Source organism: Pelodiscus sinensis, chromosome 4, assembly GCF_052426305.1.
Source record: "Pelodiscus sinensis isolate ZL-2025 chromosome 4, ASM5242630v1, whole genome shotgun sequence".
Lineage (NCBI taxonomy): Eukaryota > Metazoa > Chordata > Testudines > Trionychidae > Pelodiscus > Pelodiscus sinensis.
The window spans coordinates 3,425,709-3,443,727 of NC_143055.1; the positions used below are offsets into that span (position 1 = coordinate 3,425,709).

At 50.6% G+C, this 18,019-nt stretch overlaps 1 protein-coding gene across 14 annotated transcripts in view; it reads left to right on the top strand.

Moving 5' to 3' along the window:
• Positions 1 to 18,019, top strand: part of DYSF (dysferlin) — a 269,126-nt gene that overhangs the window by 197,137 nt on the left and 53,970 nt on the right. For 8 of the 14 annotated variants that reach the window (XM_075931052.2, XM_075931053.2, XM_075931051.2 and 5 more), the window contains one exon: positions 5,129 to 5,191. The exons of the other annotated variants lie outside the window; for them this stretch is intronic. In XM_075931052.2, coding sequence (XP_075787167.2) covers positions 5,129 to 5,191 — 63 coding nt within the window. The remainder of the gene's footprint in view (positions 1 to 5,128; positions 5,192 to 18,019) is intronic. 14 annotated transcript variants of the gene reach the window in all.

Here is an 18,019-nt window from a genome sequence, read left to right on the forward strand (position 1 = left end):
TAAATGGTCCTTCAGACGCTGCATCTTACAAAAGCCCTAAAGAATTGATCACTCATCTCCTGGTTGCTGTTAGAATTTCCATAGCAAGATGGTGGAAGAGGAGTAACCCCCTTATCTTAATTGGCTGGTATCAAAAAGTGTGAGAAATTCTGGCATTAGAAAAAGTAACTCATCCCGGCAGAGTTTTAGAAAGGAGAAAGAAAAAGGCTCACTCCTGTAGTTAGAAATCTGGTGGAACTTTTTGGAGTTTGCTGGAGGTATCGCTGTCACTAAACCTGACAATTTGAGAACTTTCTTTGAATATTATGGAAGGAGAAACCCATTCAATATTAGCAAAACTAAGACCGTAAAATAAGGAAAATAGGAAGAAAAAGGAGAAAAGCTTAATATTGTGTAGGTTTGATAGGATAACTAATGGCCAGGTTATTCATCTAAATAAGAAAAACAGGAGTTTGGACCTAAACATGAGATAGCGAAAGGTCTCATCATTACAGTTTTAGGGATTTGTAGGCCAATTGATAATTGCGTATTTGTGAATGTACTGTTCAGTTTTAGTTAAGTTGCAAAACAAGCTTTATAAGATTTCTGTTGTAAAACAACGGATCGGTTAATAAACCAAATCAAGTTAAAAATGCACTTCACTGATAAAACCTCAAATCTAGTAGCCCAGCCCTATTCCACAAAAAGAATAGTAAAAATCTCCAGCCAACCAACCAACCAACATCTTAATACTGCATAGAGATGTGGTTGCCTTATCTCGAAAAAAGATATATTGGCATTGGAAAAGATTCAGAAAAGGGCAAGAAAAATGATGTGGGGTTTGGAACAGGTCCCATATGAAGAGAAATTAAAAAGACTTGGACTTTTCAGTTTTCAAAAAGAGGATACTAAGGGGGGATAGGATAGAGGTCTATAAAATCATGACTGGTGTGGAAAAAGTGAATGAGGGGAAGTTATTTACTTATTCCCATAACATAAAAATGAGGGGTCAGCAAATGAAATGAATTGGCAGCAGGTTTAAAACAAACAAATGGAAGTTTTTCTTTACTCAGTGCACAATCAACCTGTGGAACTCCTTGCCAGAGGATGTTGAGAAGGCCAGGACTTGAACAGGGTTCCAAAAAGAGCTAGATAGATTCATGGGAGTTAGGTCCATCAGTGGCTATTAGCCAGGATGGGTAGGAATGGTGTCCCTGGCCTCTGTTTCTCAGAGGCTGGGAATGGGTGATAGGAGAGGGGTCACATGAGGAGTCCCTGTTCTGTTCCCTCCCTCTGGGGCATCTGCTATTGGCGACTGTTGGCAGACAGGACACTGGGCTGGGTGGACCGTTGGTCTGAGCCAGTATGACTGTTTTTATGTTCAACCAACCAACCGATCTTCCCATTCGTATCCCCAAAAGACCATGCAAATCGACACAATTATGCAAAAATCCAGTGGAATTTAATGTCAGACAAATGAGGACGATGGCAACAATTCTAGCCCTCCGGAGTTTAATAGAAAACGACAACCTTGCCATAGGCGAGTGCAGTAGCTGTGTCGGTTCCAGGAGATGAGAGACGAGGTGGGTGAGGGAATCCCTTCTATTGGGCCAACATCCGGTGCTGAGGGAGTCAAACAAAAGGAAGTTTTTCTTTACTCAGTGCACAATCAACCTGTGGAACTCCTTGCCAGAGGATGTTGAGAAGGCCAGGACTTGAACAGGGTTCCAAAAAGAGCTAGATAGATTCATAGGAGTTAGGTCCATCAGTGGTTATTAGCCAGGATGGGTAGGAATGGTGTCCCTAGCCTCTGTTTGTCAGAGGCTGGGAATGGGTGATAGGAGAGGGGTCACATGAGGAGGAGTCCCTGTTCTGTTCCCTCCCTCTAGGGGAGGGAATTCTACAGCAGGGACATAACGTTCCGGTCTCTGAAATGCTCCCGTAAATGGAGGGACCAGTTATCACGCCCGATACGACCCTTCAGATGGATAGCGCCACGTATCCCCCAGGGCCACGGATTTGGATGAGTTCAGAAAAAGGAGCCGGGCTGGGGTCCGAAGCTGGGGGCGCCTCGTGGAGACGCCCCTGCCTGCTGGCCCCTCCTGCTTGGAGCATCGGGAGGAAGCAGGGCGCAGCAGACCGAGCGTCAGGCCAACCTGTGACTTTGAGTGCGGCCTAGCGCTTGGGTGGGGGCCTTGACGGCCTTTGTACGAGTCAGCGTAGCCGTTAGGCTTTTGCTCAGGACCCTCTCCTGGTTGCAACGAGCAGTGTTCTGCGTGTGGGAGACAGGGCCTCTCAACAGGCAGGCCGCCGTCTACGTGGGGCATGTTTCAGCCTTGTCTTTGGCAAACGGAAGCGCCACCGGGCCGTGTGTGGGCACCTCCCCCGGCGCAGAGGAGAGTGGGTGCCAGCTCGGCCTGGTACCGACGGAGTCTGAAGCCAAGGGAAGGGTCATCTCCTCCCCACTTAGTCTCACGCGCCTCGTGTCTGCCTCTGCGCCTCTCTAAGCCATTGGCTCCGCTCCTGCCAAGCCTGGGTTTGGTCCCTGGCGCAGCAGATGAATGTCGTTTGGGAGCAGGATCGCATCGCTGGCTTTGCTTGAAAAAACGCCCTGGGGGGCCGCTGAGCTGCGCTCTTCTTTCTAGCAGGGGCAAGGCAGCGAGTCTGTTAAAAAATCTGTGCGCAGAATGAGCCCTTTGTTGCCGTGGTCACGAGAAGGGTCGTGGTTAAAAATGGGAGCAAGCAATGCACCGCAAGAAGGAACCCATAGTCCCGCTCTCCGGGAGTGCTCCACTTATACGCCACCCTCCGGCGCGATGCCCGTGGGTCAGAGCTTTGACCAGGGCTCGACCTCCACTTTCGATGGCCAGGTTTTCCAAAAGAGCTTTTCCAGCCCCGGAAGAGTGGCTGGATTTTCAGCCCTCGGCAACTCGCTCTTTTGAAAATCACTGAGTGGCTTCAACCTGCCCCCTGCTATGGGCAGCGAGCCTGTTTGGAAATCGGAGCCCATGGTGCTGTTCAGCGGAGACATGCTCCGACCGCCAGCCCAGCCATGTGGGAAAGAGGAGCTGGGCCAATGTTCCCTCTAATTTCTTCCATCTGTGTGCAGAATAAATTTTACTTTGTGCACTGAGGCATGTGCCAATGTGCACCACCAGTAGAAACACAGACTGTGGGTGCTCAGCTAATCAGCTGGGCAGCATTTGACTCTCTTCCGGGCAGCCACCTGAGTTCTTAGCTTGCAGGGGACACTGATCATGGCTCCCTGGTAGAGTTGACGGGTAATAGATCACAAAGCTCTCCGTTAAGTTTTGTCTGCTGTAATCCTGCAGGGTGCTCACAGGGGACGGGCTGAAACCAACCCCCAGGTCGGAGCCCCTGCCTTGGCGATTTTCCAGCTGAGAGCCAAGAGAACAGAGTTCCCTCTTTATGTCAGACCCCTGGATCCCGAACAGCTTCAAACTCTTGGAAGCTTGGGTTTGGACCCAACTTTGGGGCTGATTCCAACTCTAAAAATCAGACGAGTCACAGTCACTAAGATCTGCCCCTCTTTACAGCACCCTGGGCGGGGTGGGGCCCTGGGTCAGAAGACGCGGCTGGGTTAAAACATACGGTAAACCACGAGCGTGATGGGAGATGGGTCGTGTCCAGCTAGGTGTCCATGACAACACGTTGTCTCTTGGCGAGCATCTCCTCTGGCTTGTCCCACCGTTCCTCCTACCCCCGGAGAAACCTGCGGCTCCGACAGTTCCTCCGTTGGAGACGCTGGTCCGGGGCCAGCCAGCTGGGGTGGGGACCAGGCTGGCTAAACACCCAGCTGGACAGTTGTTTGGGGGTCAAAGCCCAGCAGCTCCGTGGGCCGTGAGTTTCCTAATCGCCTGCATTAAGCCACGCTGGGCCCGAGTCGTTCCTGCCGACTCAGTGTGGCTCCTGGCATGTTGGGCTCTGTGTCTCCGAGCTGGGCGTGTGGGGGCTTGGCGTGGTTTCCATCGCATAGCCAGGGGTTTCAGCTTGGCTTTATGGCTCTCCGAGCCCCCCACGCCCAGACACATTGTCCCTGCGTCCCTGGTTGTGTGTGTTTCGGGGGGGGGGGCTGCGCTCTGGTGTCGTGTGTGAGACAGTATCTACCACACTTTGCAGCCTCGGTCATGGCCTCCAGGTAGCAGTTTCCTGTCACACACACGTGCACCACCCTGCAGTCCGAACAGAAGAGCCATGGGCCTGGGAGACCGACTTCCCGTCTCTCGCACTCGGGCTTCTCTGCGTGAGCAATGTAGGCGACGTTAGAGCCCAACGGGTCACGTTAGCAAATAGGAGGTTCACCGTGACTCAGTGGGCCGGGAGAACAGGCCAGTCCTCCAACCCTGGTGGTGCCCTCAGCCCTGGCCACATTAACAGCAAAGTCATGCTTGGCCTGGAGTCCGTCATGCTCTGGGCCGTGCTCTAGTCTCCTAGTGAAGACGAGGAAGGCACGGTGGTCAGGAATGGCCTCCAGTGGTCCGTGCGGCCCCTGACCCGGGCACGGAACCGTCCGGTCTCCAGCCAGCGCTGTCAGTCGGTCGCTTCCCCCCCAACACTACATTCACTTCACACGCCCCTCTCCCCCCTCAGAAAACAACCCTTCCGTTTTCCTGAATCGTTCCGTGTACCCTAAAAGAGAGCTAAGGAAAGCATTTGGCGTTGCCAGGTGTCCGGTTTTCGCCTGGACTGTCCGTTATTCGGGTTCCTTATCCGTTAAAAAAAAAAAAACGAAAAATGTCCGGTATTGCCTGTTTCCCTCGGATGGAAGCCTGGTGGGGACAATTTTCTCCTGCTGCCATGTCTGGTGGGGTGGGGTGGCGGGAGTGAGGAGCGTGGGGCCTTTTTTTTTTTTTCCTCTCTCAACAGAATTTTTTCCCATCTTTTTTAGAGGGGAGGGGTGTTCGGTATTTTTTGTTAAACGATCTGGCAGCCCTAAAAGGCTTGCTGGTCGTAGCCTGTCTCCTCCCTTTATGCTGGCAGACTGCAGTCTTGGGAGAACGGGGCCTGGTAGTCTGAAAGCTTTTTGCGCTGTTTCGCGGCCTTAATTGTGTTCCCCGGTTTGCTTTTGCCATGGTGTGTTGAACTGTGTTTCCCTAACCTCTGGCTAACCACTCATTTTAATTTGTAGCTTGCCGAGGGCATGACCAGCTCCGCTATAATTAACATGCCAGCTTCTGGGGCCGAGCTCCATGTAGGTATTGCTTCATTTCTGACTGACTTACTGACGGGGGTGGCCGGCGTTTTCGGAGAGAATGTCATTTAAAAAAGAAATCTCCAGAAATCACAGCAGGTCTTTTCGTGAGATTCCTCTGCTCTCCCAGACAAATGACAGTCTGGTTCGTGTGTCTTTCGTCAGCCATCCCCCTTCACGTCAAAGAAAACAAGGTGAGGGTGGGGATGTAGACCCATCTAGACTGATCTCAAGTGCACAGGCCTGTATTTTCCGCAGGGTTAAGTGGTGAAGAAGAAGGAAAATGGGAGATGGGGAAGGGATAGGTGACTATCCAGACCCTGCATGGCAGTTCACGATGCTCTAGATCAGTGTTTCTCAACCAGTGGTACGAGTTCCCTTAGGGGCACTCGAGAGAAATCTGGGGGATACGTCAACCCCACTGAAATCTGGACAAAACTGAATTTTTGTTTGAAGTTTTCCAGCGCTTGATTATTTTTGCACTTTTTACACCCAAAAATTTCATCGCCCACCCGGCTACGATGACGTTGTTTAAACAAATGTGTTGCAATGGTAGAAAAAAATTGTGTGTCTGAAAACTGTAGGTACTGGGGGGACTTAGAATTGTGTTTTGGAAAAAGGGATACTTTATGGAAAAAGGTTGAGAAACACTGGTCTACATCTTATTTACCCAGCTCCTTTGTCAAAGTGGGGTGTTTTCTCATCCTGTGCGGGAAGAGCTTATGAAGCGCGTAAGGAGGTTGAAACCCAGCCCCGTTCAGAGGACTAGTATGAAAGCCAGGCATCGTTTTAGTTCTCAGCATTGGTCGTAAGTGGGATTTCAGCCGTGTACAGACGCACGGTCCTCTGCACCGGTGTGGTTTTCAACCACATATAAGAACATAAGAATGGCTGTACTGGGTCAGACCAAAGGTCCATCTAGCCAAGTGTCCTGTCTGCCCACAGTGGCCAGCACCAGAGAGGGTGGACCGAAGACAATGATCAGCGATTTGTCTCCTGCCATCCCTCTCCAGCCTCTGACAAACAGAGGCCAAGGACACCATTTTATCCCCTGGCTAATAGCCTTTTATGGACCTAACCTCCATGAAATTATCTGGCTTCTCTTTAAACTTTGTTATAGTGCTAGCCTTCCCAGCCTCCTCTGGCAAGGAGTTCCACAGGTTGACTACACGCTGTGTGAAGAAGAACTTTCTTTTATTAGTTTTAAACCTGCCACCCATTAATTTCATTTGGTGTCCTCTAGTTCTTCTATTTAGGGAACTAATAAATAACTTTTCTTTATCGGCCCTCTCCACACCACTCATGATTTTATAGACCTCTGTCATATCCCCCCTGTCTCCTCTTTTCTAAACTGAAAAGTCCCAGTCGCTTTAACCTCTCCTCATATGGGACCCGTTCCAAACCCCAAATCATTTTAGTTGCCCTTAAACCACAGCCAGGGGCAGATGACTGTTTTGTGGGGCCCTGGGCAGCATAATTCCGCGGGGCCCCCCCTTTGCCATGGCGCATGCGCGGGGCTTTCTGAAGTGCGGGGTCCGGGGCAGCCGCCCCGTTCGCCCTGCCCTATATCCACCCCTGACCACAGCGCATTTAAGGCAGCAGCCTATCGATGGCTTTTCAGGGCAAGCTTCCTGCTTGCTCCCTCCTGCCTGCTGACCTTAGAGGAGTTCTCTGAAGGCCAAAGCGGTATGGAGAGAGGGCGTAAAACAGGCTGGGCAAGATGCAGCCTGGGGGCTGGATGCGGCCCACCTAACACTTTGATCCGGTCCGTGGATGGCATCTGGCCACTTGCTATTTAGATCCCACTGCCCGTGGCAGATAGTGGCTCAGGGAACAGGATCTTATTTAATGGCTCACAGCTTCGTCACGGCACCACCCCACGGTGATCGGCGCCGGGAGCCCTTTTAAACATTTGCAGCAACCCTGGGCGGCTCCAGGCAATGCGGTAACAGCGGGGCCGGGAGCTGCGGGCCCTTCGCTGTGTTTTTAATTCAAAGCCTCTGACCCCAGACAGCTCTGGGGGGAGACTAGTTCCCAGCCCCGCCCCTTCTGGCTAGGCCCCACCCCTTCTAGGGGTGAAGCTGGCCTGTGACCACGTAACAAAATTCATTACGTGGCCTCCCACTGAAAATTATTGCCCACCCCGGCATAAAATCATCCCTCCTCTCATGCATTCAGAGCGAAGTGGAGTCTCTTGTTCCCACCGTGAATTTTTTGCAGAATCAAAAGTTTGGGTTGTTTCTAGCCTTGGGACAGGGTGATAAAATTATGTCCCTGGCTCTATGTCAGTAGCCACGAAGTGGGACTTTGTAGGCCTGCAGGGGTCTGGTTTTATGGCAGGACAAAATTCCACCTGCTTAGACCACGGCTGAGTTTGTCCCATCAACTATAGGACACATCCTGCTCCTATTGATGTCAAAAGAAATTGCCCATGAACCCCATGAAGTCCAAATTGAGCTTCATTAATTCCCCATTCACACGGCCCTACCCGATTGTATATAAGAAAGAAAGGCCAAACGCAGTCCCAGCTTCAGATCTGAGCTTTGTGTTTCTCGGAGCTGGACATAATACATTCCCTTGGATTTGTTAAGGCTGGGTTGAAATTCTACTGCTAACAGAGACCGTGGCTTCCACAGACTGAACTGATCAGAAGGCCAATGGCGTATGTCACATTCGTTGAACATAAGAACAGCCACACTAGGTCAGAACAAAGGTCCGTCCAGCCCAGCATCCTGTCTGCTGACTGTCCAATACCAGGTGCCCCAGAAGGAGTGAACCGAACAGGTACTGATCAAGCCCTCTCTCTCCTGCCATCCATCTCCACCCTCTGACAAACAGAGGCTGGGGACACCATTCCTTACCCATCCTGGCTAATAGCCATTAATGGACTTAACCTCCATGAATTTAGCTAGTTCTCTTTTAAACCCTGGACTATGTAGCACTTTAAAGACTAACAAGATGGTTTATTAGATGATGAGCTTTCGTGGGCCAGACCCACTTAGAATCATAGAATCATAGGACTGGAAGGGACCTCGAGAGGTCATCAAGTCCAGCTCCCCGCCCTCAAGCCAGGACCAAGCTCCGTCTACACCATCCCTGACAGATGTCTATCTAACCTGTTCTTAAATATCTCCAGAGAGGGAGATTCCACCACCTCCCTTGGAAATTTATTCCAATATTTGACCACCCTGACAGGAATTTTTTCCTAATGTCCAATCTAAACCTCCCCTGCTGCGCTTTAAGCCCATTACTCCTTGTCCTGTCCTCAGAAACCAAGAGGAACAAATTTTCTCCTTCCTCCTTGTGACACCCTTTTAGATATTTGAAAACCGCTATCATGTCCCCCCTTAATCTTCTTTTTTCCAAACTAAACAAGCCCAGTTCATGAAGCCTGGCTTCATAGGTCATGTTCTCTAGACCTTTAATCATTCTTGTCGCTCTTCTCTGTACCCTTTCCAATTTCTCCACATCTTTCTTGAAATGTGGCGCCCAGAACTGGACACAGTACTCCAGCTGAGGCCTAACTAGTGCAGAGTAGAGCGGCAGAATGACTTCACGAGTTTTGCTTACAACACACCTGTTGATACAACCTAGAATCATATTTGCTTTTTTTGCAACAGCATCACACTGTTGACTCATATTCAACTTGTGGTCCACTATGACCCCTAGATCCCTTTCCGCCATGCTCCTTCCTAGACAGTCGCTTCCCATCTTGTATGTATGGAACTGATTGTTCCTTCCTAAGTGGAGCACTTTGCATTTCTCTTTATTAAACCTCATCCTGTTTACCTCTGACCATTTCTCTAACTTGCTAAGGTCATTTTGAATTATGTCCCTATCCTCCAAAGAAGTTGCAACCCCACCCAGTTTGGTATCATCTGCAAACTGAGATCAAACTGAGGAAGTGGGTCTGGCCCAGGAAAGCTCATCATCTAATAAACCATCTTGTTAGTCTTTAAAGTGCTACATAGTCCTGTATTTTGCTTCAGCTACACCAGACTAACACAGCTACATTTCTATCACTCTTTTATACCCTGTTATAGTCCTACCCTTCACAACCTCCTCAGGCAAGGAGTTCCACAGATTGACTGTGCACTGTGTGAAGAAGAACTTCCTTTTATTTGTTTTAAACCTGCTGCCCATTAATATCATTTGGTGGCCCCTAGTTCTTATATTATGGGAACAAGTAAATAACTTTTCCTTATTCACTTTCTCCACACCAGGAAGTGCACTGTAGTTTCTTGTAGTTGCATCTCTACAGGTACGGTACAGACTGTAAGGTACCGCGCCTTTACACAAACACATGCACACAGGTCCCTTGACAACCCAGTCTGCTTTTGATGCCCAGAAACTGAGTCTTTTCCCCAAAGTGGTTTCCTTTTTCCATGCAGAAAGACGACCGGGTGGCTGTGAAACCAAGGCCCATAAAACGTCTCTTCTCTGCCCTGTTCCCCAGCATCTTTAATTGAGGTGGCCATGTTTTCGTTATAGTTCAAGTAAAATTCTGAAAAGAACAAAAAAAGCTGCAAGTCGTTAATTTAAAATAAATGCCGCAGCATACGAGACAGCAATAAACCGATTCTAATGGCCTGGACCAGGACCCTACCAGAATGCGATTAAACATAATAAACCTCGTGATCTAAAGACCTCCTGCTGCCTTTTGGGGAAAGGGTTGGAAACCACACAGCTGAGACACCCCATGTATTTCATCCTGTCTCCTTGCTCCTCCTCGCTATCCCTTCCAGTTCTGGTGTTCTATGATTCTATGATCGCTCAGGCTCTTTGCACGGAAACTAAGAGTGGTGGAGGAGTGTAGCTTGGTGGCAGCTGGGAAAATTGAGGGTAAATATTTGGAAAAACTCTTAGGGCCAGATATTCAGCACATGCCAACCCTTGGGAATCTTGGCCCCTGGAAGAGAGTGAGACGAGATGTGAAGGGAGAGGGTGGATTTGCCGCCAGTGACAGTCAATCTGAGGTTTAAGACTAGTGGACATCCCTCTGAAGGCAAGTCCCCATGGGGTTTGTACCTTGAAGGACTGATACATGGGGTCATAGATTCCAAGAGTAGACAGGACCAATTCTGATCACTAGTCTGACCTCCTCTGTCACCTGGTCCAGACTCCTACTGCAAAATAATCCCCAGACCCGAGCTTTTAGGAAAACAGCGATGGAGAACCCAAACCAGGGCCCTTGGCCCATTGTCCCTCTGTTCTTACTGCAGTGCAGCCTTTCAGAGACTGACGCCAAGGCTGGTGTGTAGATATGGAACCATAAAGCGTAGAGATGGCAGACCAAATCATAGAACCGTAGAACCCTAGAACGGGAAGGGACCTCGCGAGGGCATCGAGTCCAGTCCCCTGCCCTCACGGCAGGACCAAGCACCATCTAGACCATCCCTGACAGGTGTCTGTCCAACCTGCTCTGAAATATCTCCAGGGATGAAGATTCCACAACCTCCATAGGCAATTTGTTCGGGTGTTGGCGCCCCTGCTCAGTGAAATTCTCTGGGCTGTGCTATGCACGAGGTCAGACCAGATGCTCACAGTGATCCCTTCTGGCCTCACAATCTCTCACCGGCCAGCTACTGGAAATCTTTAGGCCTGCAAAGGTTGGAAACGCCAGTTTGCTCCATTTTCCCATCAGCCCAATCCTAGACCCTGGACAGCACTTTCCTTTTAGTGTGACAGCTCTGCGCCCTGTCCTCTCTCAGGCTGTCTACCCTGCGGGGCTATTTCGGGATATCGGAAGTATCCCGAAATAGCTATTCCGTGTCTTTGGAGCAAGCCCGTTATTTTGCAATTTCACGGGCTCCTTGTTCCGACATCCGTGCAAGCCTCGTTCCATGAGGATTATGGGACGTTTCGGAACAGCGCTCGATTTCGAAATGCTTTTCGAAAGAAGCTATTTTGAAACGAGACAGGCATGTTCTGTGTTCTTGAGTAGGTGTGGTTCGCCATTCGCACCTCCCTGCCATTGTGTAGATGTACCTGTGGCCGCTCTGTGTCCTGTACCCCCCTCTGCACCAATGTTGCTCGAGTGTCTTCAGTGGAGTCCTCCAGTTTGCACTTATCGACTCATCGACTTGTCGACTAATCGATGGAAATTCCATGGACTGCTGCTCTAGATGACTAGAGGAAGTCCAAAAGGAAGTATTTCTTGATGTAGCGCACAGTCAGCCTGTGGAACTCCTTGCTGGAAGATGTTGTGAAGGTCAGGACTTTAACAGGGTTGAAAAAGAAAAATCCATGGAGATTAGGGCCATCAACGACTCGATTCGCTGACTCCATCGACTATTCAAAATTCCATCGACTACTTGATTAGCTGATTCATTGACATTTAAACCTCCCTACCACTGCTCTCCATGAACCGAGAGTCACACCTCCCTGCCATTGTGTAGACGTACCTATAGCCGCTCTGTGTCCTGTACCCCCCTCTGCAGAATGAGCCTGTTCAGCTTGTAAGGCCTTGGAGGCCAGATCTCTCTCTCCCCATGCGCCTCGCGCAATGGGGGGCCGGATTCAGCTGGGGCCTCCAAGCAGTACCAGAATGTAAAGCAATTGTGGTGATTCGGAGCACAGAGAGCGACCCAGGGCTGGTCCCCAAATCCTCAAGAAGGGATTTTGTTTTGCTGGCGCGTGGTGTTGTTGGTTGTAACAAATACGCATAACTCATCCAGTGACAAGCTAATGAGGATAACGTGGGCCAAAGCGAAAAAAGAGGAGCTGAAATCTGTAAACTATTTGGAATAATTGGCTATTTGCTGCGTTTGCTTCTTCCAAGGGAGAGCCCATATTTTACGGCTTACCCCGTTACCAGCGCTGTCGGGATCGGATGTCTCCAGCTGCAACCCATAGCTCAGCTCCCGCTCGGACACCCCGGCCTGCCCAGCCTCTCGCCCGCCACATTCCCACGGGCTCTCCCTCGACCCGGCCCCTGGTGTCCTTTAGCAGAGGGGGCCGGGTGGAGGATCACGGCCGCTGGAGGGAAACGCGGCGGGGGTGCCAAGGCGCCGGATCAGTTTGTCAAGCAGGCGGCTCCAGTCACATTGGGTAGGGGGGGTGGTCAGCGCGATGCGGGAGTCAGCCTCAGGCATCCGTGCAGGCTGCCAAAGCCCATCCAAGCCGCGTCGGCCGGCAGAGCCCCTAGTGCTGCGGTTTGCCAATGAGGGGTCACACCCCAGCGCTGGGTGGGGGTGTGTTGGGCGCTGGGCTCGTGGCTGCAGGGGGATCAGGGGAGCAGCGGGGGGCTGAGGCAGCTCCCTGCCTCTCTTGGCACCTCAGACTGAGCTGTGCCCCAGAAGTGGCCGGCAGCAGGCCCGGCTCCTAGGTGCAGGGGGAGGGCGCACGGGGCTCCCCGCACTGCCCATGCCCCCAGCACTAGCTCTGCCCTCTCATGGGCTGGGAACCTGCTGCCGGCTGCTTCTGGGGTGCAGGCTGGTCTGCGGGGCCAGGAGAGGCAGGAAGCTGCCTTAGCACCCCCGCAGCACCGCTGACTGGGAGCCGCTCGAGGTCAGCCCCTCCCGCCCCAGCCCTGCCCCCTCAAAAGCCGGAGCCCCCTCCTACAGCCCAAAGCTCCCATCCTCAGCCCCGTCCCGGAGCCCCCACTCCTGTCAGATTAGGCTGGGTCGCGGCATCCACCATTTTCTGCAACTGGCTCATGAGATAAAAAGTTTGAAAACTGCTGCTCTAGATGACTTCTGGAGAGACGTTATTAAAACACACAAATAGAAGTTTAATAGGGAGCAGGTTTAAAACTATAGGCAGTATTTCTTCACTCAGCGCACAGTCAACCTGTGGAACTCCTTGCTGGAAGATGTTGTGAAGGCCAGGACTTTAACAGGGTTTAAATGGATAAATCCATGGAGGTTAGCCCTGCCAGGATGGGCAGGGATGGTGTCCCTAGCCTCTGTTTGTCAGGGGCTGGGAATGGGCGACAGAGGAGGGATCACTGGATGGTTCCCTGCTCTGTCCCCTCCCCTGTGGGCAGACAGGACACTAGGCTGGATGGCCCGTGGGTCTGACCTGGTCTGGCCGTTCTGATGTTCTTTCCTCGTCCGTTTGCATTATGTAGATCCAAACAAAATATCCGTTGTGTCCAAATTTGGGCAAGAAAGCAAAAAAATTCCCGGTGGCGCCCAAGTGACAGGGCAGGGAAGAGGAGCTGCCTGAAATTCCAGGCGATGATCATTTCACAGCTCTAGCCCTAAAGAATTTGGGGGCCTGTCCGAGGACACTCCAGCCCCCCCGCCACACGTGGATGATCAGTGACAAGGGAAAGCAGCGGAAGCCTGGGGTAGGCTGTTGCCCATCTTCCAGCTTCCCACTTCCTGCCCCAGACCCACGGGGAGGCTGCTTTGGGATGGGAACTGTGGAGGAACCTTCTGGGATCAGGGTCTGGTCCATGGGTCAGGTTCATCGCTGGTGTAACTCTGTTGACATCAATGCGGTTGATACTCCTGCATGCCCCTGTGGCCCCAACCCCCTGCCTGGACGCTGTCTCTTCATACAGGGAGATCTGCTGCATGTGATGCTGGTTAGGATTGTGATTGGGAGCTTGGGGCTGTTTTATTAGCACTGTAACGATGTGCATTCCTAAGGGAGAAGGGGGTCTGATAGAACTGCATAGCAAAGCTCCTGGGTTGTATTATTGACCCCGCTACTGACAAACTGAATGGCCTTGGGCAAGTCCCTTAATCTATCAAAAATGGTCGGACCAGCGCTAACCGTGATACCGAGCTGTCTTGCAGGAGGTTATGAAGCTCAGCTCCTTCCCATCTATAAAGTGAAACACACCCCAGTATGAGGGCCCATACAAAAGCCATGTGCTCTTTTAAGTCTAATTTTTGAGGGTTTCAAAAGAATCTACGCACACATGTGCCTTGGCTGGCCCTGCCACAGGGCTGAAGTTGAGCCTGATGCAGGAAGGCACCTAAGTATTTGCCTAAACCCCATAGACTTCAATTAGGGTACGTCTACACAGCAAAGTTATTTCGAAATAACAGCCGTTATTTCAAAGTAACTTTCCGAGCGTCTACACAAGCCAACTGCTATTTTGAAATTAATTCGAAATAGTGGAGGGCTTATTTTGAAATTGTAAACTTCATTCCGCGAGGAATAGCGCCAATTTCAAAATTGCTATTTCTAAATAAGTGCTGTGTAGATGATTATTTTGAAATAGAAGGCCTCCAGCCCTTCCCAGGGTGCCCTGCTGGCCACCCGGGCCACAAAGTAACTTCTGACCTGATGCCCTGCCAGAACCATTTCCGGCTGGCGTTAAATGCGATTCAGCGTCCAATCAGTGTGGATGCGCTATTTCGAAATAGCCAAATGCTATTTCGAAATGAATTTTGTGTGTAGACTCGTTTTTTTCAAAATTAGATATTTTGAAATAACGCTGTCGCGTAGACATACCCTAAGTGATGAAAGTTCAGCACCTTGCAATTTACAATTAAAGTTTGCTGACTGCAGTTACAGAAAGGCGCAGAGATCCTGTGGTGTACAGTTCCATGGGCTTGTAAGAGACTGTTGTTTAAGAACGTAAGAACAGCCACACTGGGTCAGACCAAAGGCCCATCTAGCCTAGTGTCCTGCCTGCTGACAGTGGCCTATACCTGATGCCCCAGAGGGAGGGAACACAACAGGTAATCCTCACGTGATCCCTCCCCTGTCACCCATTTCCAGAAAATTTTTCCAGAGTTCTTTAGCTCAGAGTTGTTTATTAAACATTCTTCGAATCTGCATTAATTGCTCTGCAAAGGAACCCTTCGTTTTGCCTTAAAACACTACTCCCTTCGGATAAGTTGCTTGGTAAAAGAAAACGGAGCGTGAGCTTCGAAGGTGAGAGGGGGCCGCTGGGAAAGTCGAATCCAATCTAGTATCAGAGGGGTAGCCGTGTTAGTCTGAATCGGCATAAACAACGAGGAATCCTTATAGACTAACAGATTTATTGGAGCATAAGCTTTCGTGGGCAAAGACCCACTTCGTCAGATGCGTGTAGTGGGAATTCCGGAGGCAGGTATAAATATACAGCAATATCCTGCATATTTATACCTGCCTCTGGAATTTCCACTACATGCATCTGACGAAGGTGGTCTCTCCCCACGAAAGTTTATGCTCCAATACACCTGTCAGTCAACAAGGTGCCACAGGACTTCTCGTTGTTAAATCCGATCTAATCCACATTACGCAAGCCAGAGGATTTCCCGGGATAATTCCTGTTTGAACGAGAGCAGGTCTTTTGGGTTAGAACGAGCCACGGGCAGAGAGCCCACCGCCACCTCTGGGAAGTTGCTGCCATGGCTAATTAGCCTCACTGTGAAATGGGCCGGGGCCGAGTTTGTCTCGCCTCATTGGATCAGGCCAGACCTAGATTGAGGAGCCCGCTGTTACGTTTCGTTCCCCTGTAGGTATTTACAGTGACCCCCCCCCAGCCGTCTCTTTGTTAGGCGACAAGGACTGAACTTCTTTAGCACTCCTCCTGTTCGGTGCTCGCTAGACCTTAACTGGTCCCTGCTGGCAGGGAGTAAAGATTATCCCCATTTTACAGAGTAAACCTCATTCCACGAGGAATAACGGAGCTGCCGACAAAGGGCTTTGATGTCGACAGGGGGAACGTCCAGACTAGCGCGCGAGCCGAGAAACAGCTGATCAGCTGTTTGTTGGCTCAGCGCGGCAGCCATGTAAATGTAAATGAAGCCGCGCTCATTTAAATCGCGGCTTCATTTGCCTTTGCTGAACAAACACATCTACATGCCTCTGCCGACAGAGGCATGTAGTCTAGACACAGCCTCAGACTCCCGGCCCGGCCCTCTGATCCGCACACAGCCCTGCTTTCCAGATAAGACACTTAAAGTGCTTTTGGCCGCTGCCTGATTATTAAATCAAATCCCCTTGGCCGCTGCCTGATTATTAAATCAAATCCCCTTCTCCCGGCATTTGCCTACTGGGTCCCTCGCTTTCGCTGGCTTTTCCATTTGCAGGCTTCCTGTCCTTCGCTATTAACATTCCAGCTGCTTCCCCTGGCTTTATTCCCCCCTTCTTCTTTTTGTAACTTCGGTAGAAACCAGCCCAAATATCTAACCCAGCGCTTTGTCTTGGGGCTGCAGAAGATACCGTGGGTAAGTCGTCAGATTAGCGTAAGTGCTTTCTTTGTAACTCGGTACCTGTGGCACGTCAGAAGAAAGCCACGGTGGTCGGGACATCGATTCTTACACAATAAAACAAGGGGCGCGATGAAAGGCAAGATCTGAAAAAAAAATTAAACAGGAGGCAGCGAAGGCCTCAGAGCTAATTTCTGTAATATTTCTATTAAAAACAATGTCTATTCAAGGCGGCTGTCTTAAGCCTGCCCCGTTGGCTTACAATCTAAATCCTCCATGAGATCAGCGTGATGGAATTTTGTGGACTTCTAAAATAAGACATTAGTTTTCAGGAATGCTTCATGCATCGCGGTCAAAACCCCTTCATCTCTGCTTGCATCCATTTCAAAATTGGGCACTTGCAATACGATGATATATATTTCAGACCCCGACAGCCGGCTTTCTCTACGGGATAATAGCTGCCGTCCTGAAAGCCTGTTATCCCTCCCAGTTTTTACAGAACAGATTAAGTGAAATTTTCTTAGTGGCCTTGACTCTCCTGCCACTCACTTTCAAAAGGCGAAGCACGTAGGGCGGGTGATATCTGGTTAGTGTAGTGCTCCGCAGAAGGGTTTCGCTCTTCTTGAGGGAGGTGGATTTTCTTAGGGATCAGGGTATGTTGTCAGGGATGTATTTATTCTTTGGACTATGGTCATGTTTCATAGACTCATAGAAGCGTAGAGCTGGAAGAGACCTCAGAAGGTCATCAAGTCCAGCCCTCTGCTCTAGGCAGGACCAATCCCAACTCAATCAACCCAGCCAGGGCTTTGTCAAGCCGAGATTTAAACACCTCTAAGGATGGAGACTCCACTACTTCCCTAGGGAACCCATCCCAGTGCTTCCCCACCCGCCTAGGGAAATAGTTTTTCCTAATATCCAACATGGACCTCTCCCACCACAACTTGAGAAGAGACCCAGGCGTGGACCGGGGCTTTGTTCCACACTAGGCGAAAGAGAAGAAAAGGGCAGGACTGGCCCTGAAAAGTTTAAGTTTGCTGGGGGCTGGTTTTATGAGATGTCCTAGCGCAGATCCTCAGCAGGCTGAGACACATGGCCGTGTTAGTCTGGGGCTATTAATATAACCCCCTTTGCTTCTGCCTGGAGGTCTCTATGGTTGGCAGAAAACTGCCACCTGGAAACCAATTGTGGTGACTCTTCCCAAGAACCAATTTGACCCACGCGGGGGCTGAGATTCACCTCTGTGCCGAAAGGTCTAGGCACCCCTCCTGAAGACTTCACCATTGTCTGACAACCTCCAGCTTGGCCACCACCATGTGGGGGTGGAGCAGGGTCGAACCAGGGACCTCCAGAGCGAAAAGACAGATGCTGTACAGCTTGGGTGAAAAGAGCAGGCTCTCGAACGGACCAGGTCCACACTACAGAGTTTTGTTGGCCAGGAGTGTGAAAGTCACACACCCCCGGCCACGTAGGTATGGTGGCAGCTGTGGGACAGAAGACTACTTTTGCTGGCCTAGCCAATGCCATCGCGAAGCAGGGAGAAAAACTCCCTCTCTTGGCACACGCTATGTCTACCCTGGGGGCGCTGTGGGAGTAGCTGTCCTGGGACAGCTGTGTCTGAAGAGATTGTGTAGCGCTGACACAGCCAGGCTCACAATTCTGTGGCTGAGTCAAAGGGAGATGCATTACACCCGCTGGGTGCATGGGGTTTGTGCTGGCTTTCTGCAATCAG